General features: G+C 33.9%; 1 protein-coding gene across 1 annotated transcript in view; it reads left to right on the forward strand.

The window, feature by feature from the left end:
- LOC124359537 (adenylate cyclase type 6) overlaps positions 1-12,061 on the forward strand; it is a 164,019-nt gene extending 151,958 nt beyond the window's left edge. The window contains exons 19-27 of the mRNA XM_046812351.1: positions 3,997-4,209; positions 4,339-4,490; positions 6,696-6,826; positions 6,920-7,029; positions 7,115-7,334; positions 7,414-7,545; positions 7,626-7,750; positions 9,094-9,248; positions 9,520-12,061. Coding sequence (XP_046668307.1) covers positions 3,997-4,209; positions 4,339-4,490; positions 6,696-6,826; positions 6,920-7,029; positions 7,115-7,334; positions 7,414-7,545; positions 7,626-7,750; positions 9,094-9,243 — 1,233 coding nt within the window. The 3' untranslated portion in view covers positions 9,244-9,248; positions 9,520-12,061. The remainder of the gene's footprint in view (positions 1-3,996; positions 4,210-4,338; positions 4,491-6,695; positions 6,827-6,919; positions 7,030-7,114; positions 7,335-7,413; positions 7,546-7,625; positions 7,751-9,093; positions 9,249-9,519) is intronic.
- The last annotated feature ends 2,763 nt before the right edge of the window (positions 12,062-14,824 follow it).

The following is a 14,824-nucleotide window of genomic DNA, read 5'->3' on the forward strand; positions in this document are numbered from 1 at the left end:
ATACTTTAACTGATTAACCGGTCACTGGCTCAGCTTCTCGCTACTTCCGTCATCTTCAGCACATTCTTGCTCACTGTTATTCCCATGGTGAGTTGTTCCTAACTACATAACTGCATGTCGAATACTTTAACTGATTAACCGGTCACTGGCTCAGCTTCTCGTTACTTCCATCATCTTCAGCACGTTCTTGCTCACTGTTATTCCCATGGTGAGATGTTCCTGACTACATATAAGTGCTGCCGAATACTTAACTGATTAACCGGTCACTCGCTTAGATTCTCGATACCTCGGTCATCTTCAGCACATTCTTGCTCAGTGTTATTCCCATGGTGAGTTGTTCCTGACTACATATAAGTGCATGCCGAATACTTAACTGATTAACCGGTCACTCGCTTAGCTTCTCGATACCTCGGTCATCTTCAGCACATTCTTGCTCACTGTTATTCCCATGGTGAGTTGTTCCTAACTACATAACTGCATGTCGAATACTTTAACTGATTAACCGGTCACTGGCTCAGCTTCTCGTTACTTCCATCATCTTCAGCACGTTCTTGCTCACTGTTATTCCCATGGTGAGATGTTCCTGACTACATATAAGTGCTGCCGAATACTTAACTGATTAACCGGTCACTCGCTTAGATTCTCGATACCTCGGTCATCTTCAGCACATTCTTGCTCAGTGTTATTCCCATGGTGAGTTGTTCCTGACTACATATAAGTGCATGCCGAATACTTTAACTGATTAACCGGTCACTGGCTCAGCTTCTCGTTACTTCCATCATCTTCAGCACGTTCTTGCTCACTGTTATTCCCATGGTGAGATGTTCCTGACTACATATAAGTGCTGCCGAATACTTAACTGATTAACCGGTCACTCGCTTAGATTCTCGATACCTCGGTCATCTTCAGCACATTCTTGCTCAGTGTTATTCCCATGGTGAGTTGTTCCTGACTACATATAAGTGCATGCCGAATACTTAACTGATTAACCGGTCACTCGCTTAGCTTCTCGATACCTCGGTCATCTGCAGCACATTCTTGCTCACAGTCATTCCCCTGGTGAGTTGTCCACCACTACACCATAGTATATAAAATACTATAACCGATTAACTGTGCAATGGCTCAGCTTTTTGCTACTTCGATCATCTTTAGCACATGCTCTTTTACCACCAATCCCATGGTGAGTTGGCCACATCTACCCCACTGAATATCAAATAGTGTAACAGATCACTGGCTCTACTAATTTCAGTTCAGAAACAAATGTTTCTTTAGTTTTTTCTACGTAAACTAATCAGCTATAATAATAAAAATAGGCCATACTAAAATAGACTTTAGCTTGACTAATGAATAATACAGTGCACGTTACGTCGCGTTCAAGGAATGTATTCGACTGCAGTTACTGGTGCACTGATTATTGTGCGTGCTTTAAGTACACTTTTTGTTTGTGCATGGAATGGTACTTAATTGTACGCTTAGTGACAAATCGTTTAATACTTGAATTTATAAATTCATAATGACTCTAGTACTTCTTAGAAACACTTTATTACCATCCAGATGTATGCAAATTCAATATTTACGTTAGTTATATTGCTTATCAATGCATATAGAATGTTTGGAATTATTGTTAAGTGGAAATTGCATCATTAGTAACAATGTAGTTAAAACGATGTTTAAAATTTGTTTAACGATATATTATAAGTTTCAATCATTCCTTTCCGAAGAGTAAACATGTAAAATGCATAAATTAAACACATTTAAAGTTTCAACGCTACAATTTGTCTCAGCAAACATAATTTAATAACATTATAGTTACTTCATAAAAACTTCTAGTACATAAATCAGTAGTTATTATAGTTCTAATTAAGCAAAACGCCAAAGCAGACGATATTTGTATTATAAATTGCTTATTTGAAATTATTTCTAAGACTAATTACTTTTACATAATTGACCTATTTATTTTATCAAGATACTATTACAAACTGAAATGATAATTTTTCTCTTGTACCTACTGGCGATTTTTTGGTGCTGTTTAAATAGTTGAAGTGACAGCAGACCAAATGGCACCCTAGTGCTTTCAGCTCCGGGGTAAGTAAACGCCGTCGGGTCGGGTGTAATTTGGCCTGTCTGAATCATTATTCCTCTCATTGCCTCTCAACATCATCCGGAGACCGGAGAGTTGTCGGCCGGGCGATCGCCAGGACCTTTCATCCCTTCCTTGTCTAAGTGGAATGAATATTCATCGATTTCTTACTCTAGTAAACTCAAAAATTAACGAAGTGATTACCTATGCTGACAAAGGTACTAGCCATCGCATGAGTCTCCTATTGTTTTCAGTGTTCATAATACTTTAAATATCAAAACAATAGTAGTTCAACATAATAATGGTTCCTAATTGATGTACTAAACATATTTCATATATTTCTTTAATAAAGAATATATACGAAGTTTTTGAAATTTAAACACAATAAAACGGCTGATACGGCTAAATTCTGCAAATAAATAAAAGGGCACAATACCCCCCCCCCATTACCGATCTATTATTTTTTAATTTGTATACGCCTGAACTGCGAAGAACTGCTCAAATAGTTGTCCATAAGAGATCGTGCTCAACAAAATATAAAGACCATTTTGTCGGCTGAGAAGACTATGGCGATTGCTTATATGGTTTTCAAAATAATAAAGCTTGCTTTCTATATGGTAAATTTAAAACGTATTATGCATTGTTATTGGACTGATTGTAATAGGAATTAAAAAGAATCCGCAACTTTACTACAGAATAAAGATCGTTTCTATCATAAAACGTATCACTCCACTTCTCTAGAGCTCTTGCTAAAAATCCGAAGGAAGAAAAATTCCAAAAGAATTCAAACCATCACTACCCTCCAGATTTCGCAGTCTTGGATGGTTTGTTCCCGAAAATGAAAACAATTTGTCTCTCAATATGAAAACAGCAAAACTTTCACCTACCCCCAATATGAAAAAAAACAAAATTAAACTGGTCCCCACTTGTGTGCATGATTTTCCACCGAATACAGTGAATTTCAAATATACCCATAAAATTCTTTCTTTGAAGGTTTTTTGACGATGGAAGGATTGTGCAGGAAATAGGATTTTTCCGGACATTTGCCATCGTTCAGTGAAACAAGAAATCAGTAAAACTACGTTTCGAGATCTGCAATCTGATCTCTTCTTCAGGTGAATAACTAACCTAATACATAATTACAAACTAGGTTAAAATAACCAAATCATACCAAAGCGTTGTGGCACGCCTAAGTCAGGAATCTCAACCACCATGTTGTTTGTCAACTTCACTAACTTTTGCACTTAATAAAAAACTATACACAACACTAATCATTAAAACTGAACTATAGAATACAGGTCACAATACGTTCGTCTACTAACCACCTACGACTGCAGGTGGTTTAGTGTTAATGGTTAGTTAATTAATGTTCAGTGTTGTGTATAGTTTTTTATTAAGTGCATGTTTTTAGAGTTAGTAAAGTTGACAAACAGCATGGTGGTTGTGATTCCTGAATTAGGCGTGCCACAACGCTTTGGTATGATTTGGTTATTTTAACCTAGTTTGTAATTATGTATTAGGTTAGTTATTCACCTGAAGAAGAGATCAGATTGCAGATCTCGAAACGTAGTGTTACTTATTTCTTTTTTCACTGAAGGATAGCAAATGTCCGGAAAAATCCTGTTTCCTTCACATACTCATAAAGTGATCGCTTTGTACAGTAACCGTTAAATCCGATTTATTTGCGATTTCTCTTTTACGTTATGCTTATAGAGATGCTTATATAGGTTATGATAAGATTACATTCTTGGTCATTTCTTGGTGGTATTTCTTGGCCAGTATAGATGAATTTTATTTGTTAGTAAAGAGGTATTACTCATTTTGTTTGATTTGTATTAGCTTACTTTCAGCTATTTGTTTTCAAATTAAATGAAAATGTTTTGTAAAAAACCATAATTATATTCGAATGTTCGTAGGTAGCATCGAACGCGTGGCTTTGTAAAGAACCATCAGGATTGAAGGAGATGTTAGTGTTTAACTCCAGCTGGAACGCCTCCAGCTCCAGTAACTCCAGCAGACTGTCGGCAAACCTCAGCAACTCCAGCGCGATGGATGAGAACACCACGGTCTACTACAATCACGTCGACCACTGCTTCACCGGCCAAGACTCCGTCCTTCCGTACCCTGACGTATGTCACATTCTATTGCGTAACTTATAACATTCACTTGAACGCTTGAAAACCACAACGGTTCTAAATAGTGACTTTATGTTAATCTGATAATAACTACAGTATTAACCACGTTCATGCTTACGCCAGTGCCTTTTGCAGTACATCCTTCTGTACGTACTGCTGATAATGATCATGACGGCAGTATATCAGGTGCTCATCAGTCTCATCAAGCTCGTCATCCTTGTCGTCGTCTCTGCAGTGTATCTCATCCTTTATCTGACTGCTCCTTTCTATATCAGGTAATATTTAAATTACGCTATTTTAAATTAGATAGATAACATTTTTACTGTATTATATTTTAAATGTGATTATGTACTTTTAAGTGGCTATACCTGGGTGTGATATGGAGGAATTGGATAGATTGTGGTTTAATGTCTTGATTAGACTAAGGTATTACACTAGTGATAGTGATCGTTTCCCACTTATTTATGACGAGGAAAAGACAAGTATAGACGAGTGTCAGTCGACGGGTGTGGTAAGTAGATGAACTCTAATTGTGTAACTCGTAACTCACTGCGGGGGGACGGTAGGATCTGCTACAAATAACGAACACCTCCAGTTTCGTTGTCAAAGAGTAGGTATTCTTAACAACCGAGGTGGGAAATATCTATTTCCCTCGTTGTCATCGCTAGATTGGGTTTAAGAAGGAAGCTCTCGCCCCTCCTGAGTGGTCGAGAGCCCGGTAACTCAACGTAATAGTTTCCTCTTCTTGTTTATCAATCAAGACTAAATGACAGCACTGTATACTTACGAGTAATAGGCTAAAATCTTTTAATGGATAATTACCTTATCTAGTTATTTAAAAAGGTTTGGTACAGTTTAGCTACTGTTCTATATATTATTCTTCTCCGTGATGCTCTTAATGTGTAGTGTTTTATGTACAAATTCAGAAAAATAGTACTAGTAATCACAAACTCATAGTAAATTTCAGCTTACCTTCAACTTTATAACTTAACTGCATTATTTATTTTTCTATTACAATTGTTATCTGTTGGTGTTAAAACAAGAATGTTTGTACGAATTCAGTAGGAAGTAATATTTGTGTCTTATGTACATATAGAAACCATTCAGCCTACAATTTATTATCAGTACAACATATCGTTGTAAGAATTCTATAAGATAATCGTAAACTTTTTTTGGAACAACATTATCTCCTAACAAAACTGTACCATTATGTTCATTTTAGGGGTTTTAAAATAATTTATATGAGGAGTGCTGTACGTTTCAAAACTTTACGATAAAATATATCTAGAAGAATTCAGAATAAAATAAAATTCTTATTTTCTGTATACCATAGCGTTTGATATTAGTAGACTTTTTCACTGTGGCGAAATTGTTTATTGGTAAGCTATCATGAGAAAATTATTTGGATGCTTCATGTTATAACAATTTAAATATTATAGCTTGAAATACTGTTTGATTATTTCAATAGCTGTCTTACTAAACTATTTTAGTTAGAGTAATAAAACTGAAGTTAAAATTAAAATTGTAATTTATTCTTAGTTTCAATTTGATAAAGTTTAATGGTTTAAATGGTAAATATATATTTTTTACTCAATATATTTTTTAGACTTTCTTAAAGAAAACATTCTCTCAGAATTGTTTACAAATATATGGCGCAAGCACTTACATATATATCAAAATGAAACGTAAACGCAAAGATGAAATCGTCCTCTTGAAATAACTCACGAAGACAGTCGGTCGGTTTTACGGTCTCTTACAATAACAGTCAATTCTTGTTACTGAACCTCAGCTGCTCTTCTTCAAGCTGATTTACGGTAGCGGAAACAGTATTGGTCCAACTTGTAACAGATGCAGTATCTTCTCTCTTAGCCTCAAGGGAACATTTACACTTTGTTCTTGTTATCTTTATTGAATACTGGATTTACTGGATGTGAAAATAGTTCATAGGGTGTTATATTTATTTATTTATGGGATTTAATTAGATCATCGCGTGCTAAACTGATATCTGTTTTTATTCCAATGATTAAAAATATAAAAATACGAAGTTTTAGTTCCAAAATACATGTTAAAGATCAGTATTACCAGCCAATATATGTTGACAATTGGAAGTTATACTTGCTGATTAATGTACTTTATTACTTACGAATTATACTTATTATATAATGACCTTCAATTGCATGGGCTAAGTGCACGAGTTTGAGAAAGTGTTTTTAAATGTACCATATAATTTTATATTTCACTTTGTTTGTAATTATAATTGTTTTAGATAGTATTTTAAATCCTAATAATATTGCAAGAATTAATTACAATCTACATTTGATTTATACCACCATCAGTGAAAGAAATAACACATTTACTACGCCTATTACATGTTCTAAACTACTTTAAACTGTCCATGAAAGAATATGCACTCATAATCAGAAAGACTTTGGCTGTATACGGAAAATTATGATCTTGAAGTAACTGAGATGCTGTTGTAGTCAGGCAGATACCTGGCAGCTGTATCTGATGGTGGTGATCCTGGTCGGCTTCATGTTGGCACTGGTCATCCACTCCCAGCAGACGGAGGCCACATACCGTCTAGACTTCGTCTGGAAGTTGCAGGCCACTGGTAAGGAACGTACTCCTGCTCCAAGTTCTCTTGGCTTTTGAATATGGATGCATAATGACAGCTAAAATGTAACTGCCTGTGTTGTGTTTACAGAAGAGAAGGAGGACATGCAGCATCTCCAAGCATATAACCGCAAGTTGTTGGCAAACATACTTCCAGAACATGTAGCAGAACACTTCTTGTCCAGTGACAAAAACTCGGATGTAAGTATAACATCAGAGCAGAGTTAAAATCAAGAAAACTTTAATTTTCTAATGTATTACATTAATGTATGATGTGTATATGTAGGAGCTGTACCACGAGCAATGTGATCACGTGTGTATCATGTTCGCTTCCATACCCAACTTCTCGGAGTTCTACATTGAGCTAGAGGGCAACAACGAGGGAGTCGAGTGTCTGCGGCTGCTCAACGAGATCATCGCCGACTTCGACGAGATCCTGTCCGAGCCCAAGTTCAGCTCCATCGAGAAGATCAAGTCTACCGGGGCCACCTACATGGCAGCGTCAGGTCTGTGATTTGGCTCGGAGTTTGTCACGAAGTTTCCCCGCATATCAGTAACTCGGCTAAAACTCGGGATCTATTGCAGGTCTGACCAAAGCAACATGTGACATGAAAGATTTACAACACGTGACTGCTATGGCGGACTACGCCCTCCGACTGAGGGAACAGCTCAAGTACGTCAACGAACACTCCTTCAACAATTTCAGGATAAGAATAGGTCAGTTGTGTTGGGTAATCCCTGTATTCTTTCACGATATAATCCATACCACCGCTTACCACTGTCGACTGTGTTGGTAGGGATCAACATCGGACCCGTGGTGGCCGGTGTTATTGGCGCTAGGAAGCCACAGTACGATATCTGGGGCAATGCTGTCAATGTGGCCAGCAGGATGGACTCTACTGGGTCACTTGACAGTATTCAGGTAGGTATTCCTTAATATATTTATGGTACTTTTCTCAAAATCTGAATAATCGATATTATGAATTAATATATGCTACAACAGTACACTACGGCGTGTGACTACTACTATATATATTATCTCATGTTATTGGATATCGAAAGGAAAGGAGAAACATTATACACGAAAGAGGAATTAGATATATTTATCTAAATTATAACAAAGATCTTCACAACATATCAAATAACAATCTAAAAAATAAGACACACCCTTTGTTATAAAAAATATTAAACGCAGAGTACTAATCAAAATTACAACTGTGTCATATAAATTTAACATCACTTTAATTGGCCCACATGTGTCTATATAGTTGTTTTTTGTTTATTATTAAGTTAGAGTTTAATGTTCACACTGACGATGGTTTAGTACCGAAACATGTGTCTGAAATAAAATAATTTTCAAAAATGGTTTGAGTTCACAATTCATTATTCTAATGTGTGTATATATATATAATATTAGAATAATGAATAAATAAATAAATAAATATATATATATATGTATATTTATAAACTGATAATTTCCTACTGGTTAAACATTCTCATATTTTGGATATAAACGTTAGCACAAATATGCAAGTAAAAGTCTAGCGAAACTTACGAGCATTTTGCATACAGAGAAGCCACGCTGTAGAGTGATTGAGTGTGACACTTTTTAGTCTCCAGCCGAGAGGGTTAGTCTTGACGAATGTAGATCGCGCCAGTGTGGGTTATATAGAGGTTATGCTGACAGCTAGTAACGGTTCACATATCTCCAAGTCAATTTATGTCATGTTGGATTAAATTTATCCTCTACCTACCATTGTACACTACGAGGTATGTTTATGTTCTACAGACATAAACCTGATTAGATACAGTTATTGAAAAAACTATAATGCATTACCAACTTGTTGGAAAAGGAGGCAAAAAATATAATGTTTATACATTTTCCGAAAAATTTCATGTTATTAATTTTAAGTATCTTAAGCGAAAATAAAAACAATGTACTGTTATATAAAACAGTACTTTTTAAATACAGAATATTCTTTATGTTTGTTCTAAACAATTATTAAGAAGGGGAATTTTTCAGCCCAATACAATAACGTTGGTGAGCTGATATAACAAAACTACCAAATGGTTAACCTATTTGTAAGGAATAGATTACCTACAGATAGTGGTAATAGCAAATTGTTATAAACATAAACATGTTTTTACTCTTTTGAAGTATAACATGAATTAAGGCTATAGTTTTGAAATATAGTTTTAAAATGACCTCTATGCTGCCACAATGAAGCAGAAACGTCTCTTAATTTGACGAAAACTGTTCATCAGGTGACACAAGAAGTGTACCAGGTCCTCCACAGCAAGGGTTACCCGCTGACATGCCGTGGCGCTGTGGAGGTCAAGGGTAAGGGCACCATGGTCACTTATTTCCTCAACGGTTATGCTGACGCTACGCCCCCTTCCGATGCTGCATGCTAAATCAGGTTTGTGTAGTAAAGTTCAAAGTAATGAATTTTACTTATTGAGTAATCTGTTTACCGTACTGATATATTCAAAATAGTTTTGATATTGATAACAGTTTCAATTTCTCCAGTCAGCGCGACTGGCAGATAAACTATATTTAAAATGCTACGAGCAAAGGAATTGGATACTTCGATAGCGAGTGCAAGTACTTTGATAAAGCCTTGTAGACTCCTAAATATGCTAATCTTTCCTATATTATAACACTAACTGTTGTAGTTGTAATGTTTGCAGACGCAGGGAGAGATATGAGAAGATACTCGCTCGGTTCGACCCCAACCAAGCCAAATAGACTGTGATGACGTCCAGAGTGATCAAACCAAAGCGACTCTCAGAGACTATTTTTGTACTTTATTATAAGTTTACAATATTAGCTTTATGATCGATATTATTATTACTATGTATGGCAAGTTCCACGGTCAAACCTGGAACCTAGAATAAATCGCTTTCAAATATTTTTGTTAAGTTTAGTTGTAAGCCAAAGGCCTTCCAACCATGTCTGTCTGTAACACTGTACATAGGTTAACTCCATGTGGTAACTATATTTTCCTCTGTAACAAGTAACAATTTTGTATAAAATGTAATAAACCTGTAAGGTACATATATTTTTATGAGGACTTAAAACTACTGTGTACATTCTATCGTATTAAAATAAAAAATATATTTCTTTACCGTGGTTCATTTAACATTATATAATAATGTATTTAAATATAAAAAATAGTTTTATATAAAATATTGAATAAACGGATTACTATTATTTAAACTATTACTAATAAATTCCGATGTAACGTTAATGTATATACTATTAATAAAAGCATATGACGTTTCAAGGCATCCCATTCAGAAAAAAGTTTGTAAAATATTTTCAGTAACACTGAACTTTTTGGGGGTCAAAAATCGCTAATGCGTCGATTAAAATTAAATATTAAATAGTGCAACCTTTAAATGGTTAACACTATTAGAACTAAATGTTTTTTAAGTTTTAAACATTTTTGTATAATTAAAACTAATAATAGATTTAACAAACCCCCAATCTTAACTAAAAAAATACCTGTTTTTGAAACAAAAACTATCATTTTTTAAGTCTACAGCAGTGTAATTCAGTATGAACCATGTAAATTATCTAAACAAATTACCATTTAAAATGCCAATTACGTGGTAATGAGTAACACTTTAGAACTCGAGATTTACAGCTTTTTCTGAAATATTGGAAAAAAATAAAAAGCTCTCCCCTCCTGAGTGTATTATAATTTCCTTGAATCCTAACTCTTGAAATTCAGGACTGTATGAATGCAAGGATTGTTTAATTTAAATGAAAATTAGATACTTATTTCAGTGTATTTACTTTACTTACAGTAAATTTTAAATGTATTCCTCAGAAAAATGTTAGTGAAATAATCACTTTAGCTTTCATTAGATTAAATTAGCTTTCATTAGATTAAATTACTTTCACCTTTATGGCCAAAAAGTCAAATATCATTTATAATATAATCCTTCATCGTTTCTCAATTCCGTCTTCCAATATTTTTTATATTATAACCTCTTTATAAAAATAATTTCAGATTTTGCAAGTCACATATTACGTGCTAGCTAATTAGGTGCAGTTTAAAACATCTTTTAAAATTTATTAACCCGTTTAAACATGATTATTACTATGATTTATAGTGTAGTGAATTTTACAAAACACGAAATAATTATTCCAAGCCAAGGATAAGGTTTGCTTTGTTTTTATTACGTAAATTGCTATTGTTTGCCTTTTGTTCATACTTTTACATTTTTAAATGATTTACGTTCTCCCTCTTACATTACACTGATAAGTTTTTGTTACATCCCTACACATTTCGTTTTAAATTTTAATGTATGCACAAGATCTGCACAATTGGAAAGTGACCGTAATGAAATCAATGGATCAAATGAGCAGAAACTTACCTTGCTTGTTGTTTCTTAATACACGGTTATGTATGTTGTTATTTCGCTTCAACATAAATCCATATTTTAATTCAAATTATAAAACTGCTAAAAAGATTTTGATTACATTACACAAATTAACTAACTAATTATAAACTAATTAACTATTTACACAAAACAAATGCAGCTGGAGAACGGTGTATATATTTCTTTAAGTTTCAAGATTTCTTTACCCAACGTTTCATCTTACAAATCCTGTATTCTGACTAGTATGTATACTAATATAACATACTAGGAATTCTTCCACCATGGCATATTTATCTTCATTCTTACACTTGTAATATTCCATTTAGCTCCAATGTTCTGTGGTGCAATTTACAATCTTTGGTATCTATTCTCTCTTCCAAATTATATAAACATAACTGTATTTGAACTAATAGATAATTCTTGGCACTAAAATATGATTTTTTTAGAACAAACTAATATGAAATGCTACTACTCAATCTAATATTATACAGACACTTTTTTGACAGTTAAGATTCAAGGAACGTTAAGATTCTGAATTGTCTCTTCTTGTAAACGATGACTAGTAGCCTAATTGTTACCCAAAAGTGTTAAATGTTGTAGATTTGAAATGCAGGCAACTGTTTCCGACTAGCTTCCATATTCCTGTTTGCCTATTTATCAATGTAAAAATAAAATTAGGAACTGTTTTATATTTTGTACGCCTCCCGATTCCTGTTGCTACTGAATGTTATCATTAGAATTTGTACATAATATTGTTATAGCGAAGATTCTTTCTCTTCTATTCTATAAATTGAAAAATAACACTTTTGTAATAAATTATATTTTTGCCGTCTTTGTGAAACAGTGACTTTTATTAACCATGTAGTTTTTAAGATAGTGTACAAAATATTATAATTTTTTAACGTCACCTTACTCGGGATATTTGTATTAACTTGTAACAGCTAGTATTTCAAAGTGTGGACACAATATGATTCAAGTTTAAATAATATTGATTTTCTCGTCGTGGGTGCTTTGGGAACAGTAGCTTCACGAGGCACCAATATGAAAAGTTTTTCTCCTATTTGTAACATATTTCTGTTTGTCTCAAAAAATTTTAAAAATTACAAGATTAGGTATTTATATTTCAGTAACAATAAATGTACGTCCTAACCGACTGCATCCCAAACTGAAGGCTATAATATTGATCAGTCTCACCCTCTCCTCCCACCATGCATGTCTAGGACTGTCTCATCGAACCAGATTAGAGTGCTGATGTATTCAGCATCTCTACGACCTCCACAATCTCCGCAACCCGTCCCTGGGGAGGTCTGCTTACTTGTTCCTCTGGATGTCGGGATTTTTCAATATCCTTGGAATTTCTCTGCAGTCTGTCACCACGGGATGTTGAAAAAGTGAGATAAACTGTCTGATTCACCTGTGATGTTTACTCAGTACAATATTGTACAGTGGAAGAGACCCGAAGAGCGAGACCCTAAATGTACTACAGAGAATTGTTGCATGTGGGGCTCTGTCACCCCTTTTATAGTATTTGACTTTAGGAAGTCACTAATACTAATTTTCAATTTTTTGAGTCAGTAGCATATTGAGTCGTGTACTTGTCAGTTTCTGATTAAATGGTATTATGCTCCAGAAGCTGAGGGCTAATTTGCATTGTATAACCACACGACGAGTGTTTTATCTATTGAAGAATTTGTCCTATAAACAAATCTATATTATATATCCTATCAAACATATCTATACAACATCAGCCGCGTTAATTATGTTGAAGGACGACATGGGCTGGGTTAAAAAGTTCAAAGGATAATATTATCTCCTATCTGTTCTCTTAGCTTTACACACTTAAAACCAACGTTAGGTCCGTATTTTAACCCTGTTTATTCCCTCCTATTCGAACCTATTGAGCTGACAACGCATTCCTTCCTTAGGTGAAATTCCTTTGACAATTTGAAGAAAAAATATTGTATGCTTGTACAATGCAAATTAGTTCTTATCTCCCGGACTCGTATATGTGATATCCATGCCTAATACAACCAATGTATCACGTCTACATGGAAACCCAAAAAAAATTCCACTTTTGGAGGACGAAAATGTGTATGCATCTCTGAATATTACTTTCACAATCTCACGTCACTGGATGGACTGTAAGAACACAAATACTTGTCTGAATGTTCAATTGTAACTGAGAATACAAATAAACTATAATGATGGTCATGGTTTCTCAGGAATTTGTAACGACAACTGAACTACTCATTTTACTCATATAAACTCTTTTATAAATACTTATTACTTTCTATTTTTTTGCTACTTTTTTTATAAATAAGCTCAACCTTTCTTATAATGATATATACCAAGATTTTATATTCAAGATTACAAGAACTCGGATGTTTATGTGTAACACTAAGCTTGCCTCCAATGTGTCAATCAGTCCGGTTCTTGACCGACTCATCATCTATGTATGACTTTCCTACATTTGCATGTTACCGTAGTCAACTCAAAGGATCCACCATACTCCATCGTTTTAGCGAATACCTCGCCTAGCTAACGCAAAAAAACTCGCAACTGTTAAAGCTTTGATAAAAATGTGAAAGCTCTTTGTACACATAATTTGAAGCCTTTCATCTGATATTCCGCTTGATAGGATCCAAGCTGCTCATGTTAAAAGGGTCGCCGAAAGTTTGCTCTCATTTTCATAATAATTAGTTTCGTAAAGATGTTTTCTTCATTTTTAAATGTATTTCTAATCTATTTAAAAATGTATATAGTGCAGAGAATTACAGTTATCTGACTATCGAAATATTTTCTACTTTAATATTTAATATGAGCTTAAACCGGAATTGCATAGCAAAAGTCCAGTTTTTAGTCATAACCAATGGTGTATATTTTATATATCTGTGGTTTTACATGTAAAAGCAGACAATATTAAAATACCCATGCAACTTTATAATAAATTGAACATTTTTTAAATATAATGCCAAAAACCATTGATTTCAGAATTGCATATATTAATCATATAACATAAATAGCTAACATTAAGCAAAAATGTGGTACCTAACAGATTCGCGAGATCAATAAAAATTAGTTATTTTCTTTATTTGTTTAAATTAATTTAGAAATGTGTATAGTACAATAATAAATATACAATCATCCGATTTTCAACATTGTTGGCAACTCATTGTTTAAGATGCGCTACAAATCTGAAATACCTAGCAAGTTTTAAAAAGTCCAGTCTTTGGTCATAAATTTATTTCATATATCTAAGATTGTATATATCAGTAAATAATAAATATCCGTGTAATTTTTCAAACAATTGTTTCAATGGAGAAGAAGAAAATATACTACCAGAAAACAATGACTTCATTGCATATATCAATCATTTAACATAAAAAACTAACATTAAGCAAAACGCATCTGAACAGGTTTGCTTATCCCTGGTTCCGCAGCGGACAAATCTTTTAATATTCAAGAGATGTAGTACATTAGTATTTTTTGCACCGCAACTAACACTAAGTAATTAGTTGTGTCACTAAAAACATAAATTTTATTTTGTATCCTATTAAGATTTTATTATACAATGAGAAATATTATTTTTCATCTTTATGAGGTA

Source organism: Homalodisca vitripennis, chromosome 4 (genome assembly GCF_021130785.1).
Source record: "Homalodisca vitripennis isolate AUS2020 chromosome 4, UT_GWSS_2.1, whole genome shotgun sequence".
In the NCBI taxonomy this organism is placed as follows: Eukaryota; Metazoa; Arthropoda; class Insecta; order Hemiptera; family Cicadellidae; genus Homalodisca; species Homalodisca vitripennis.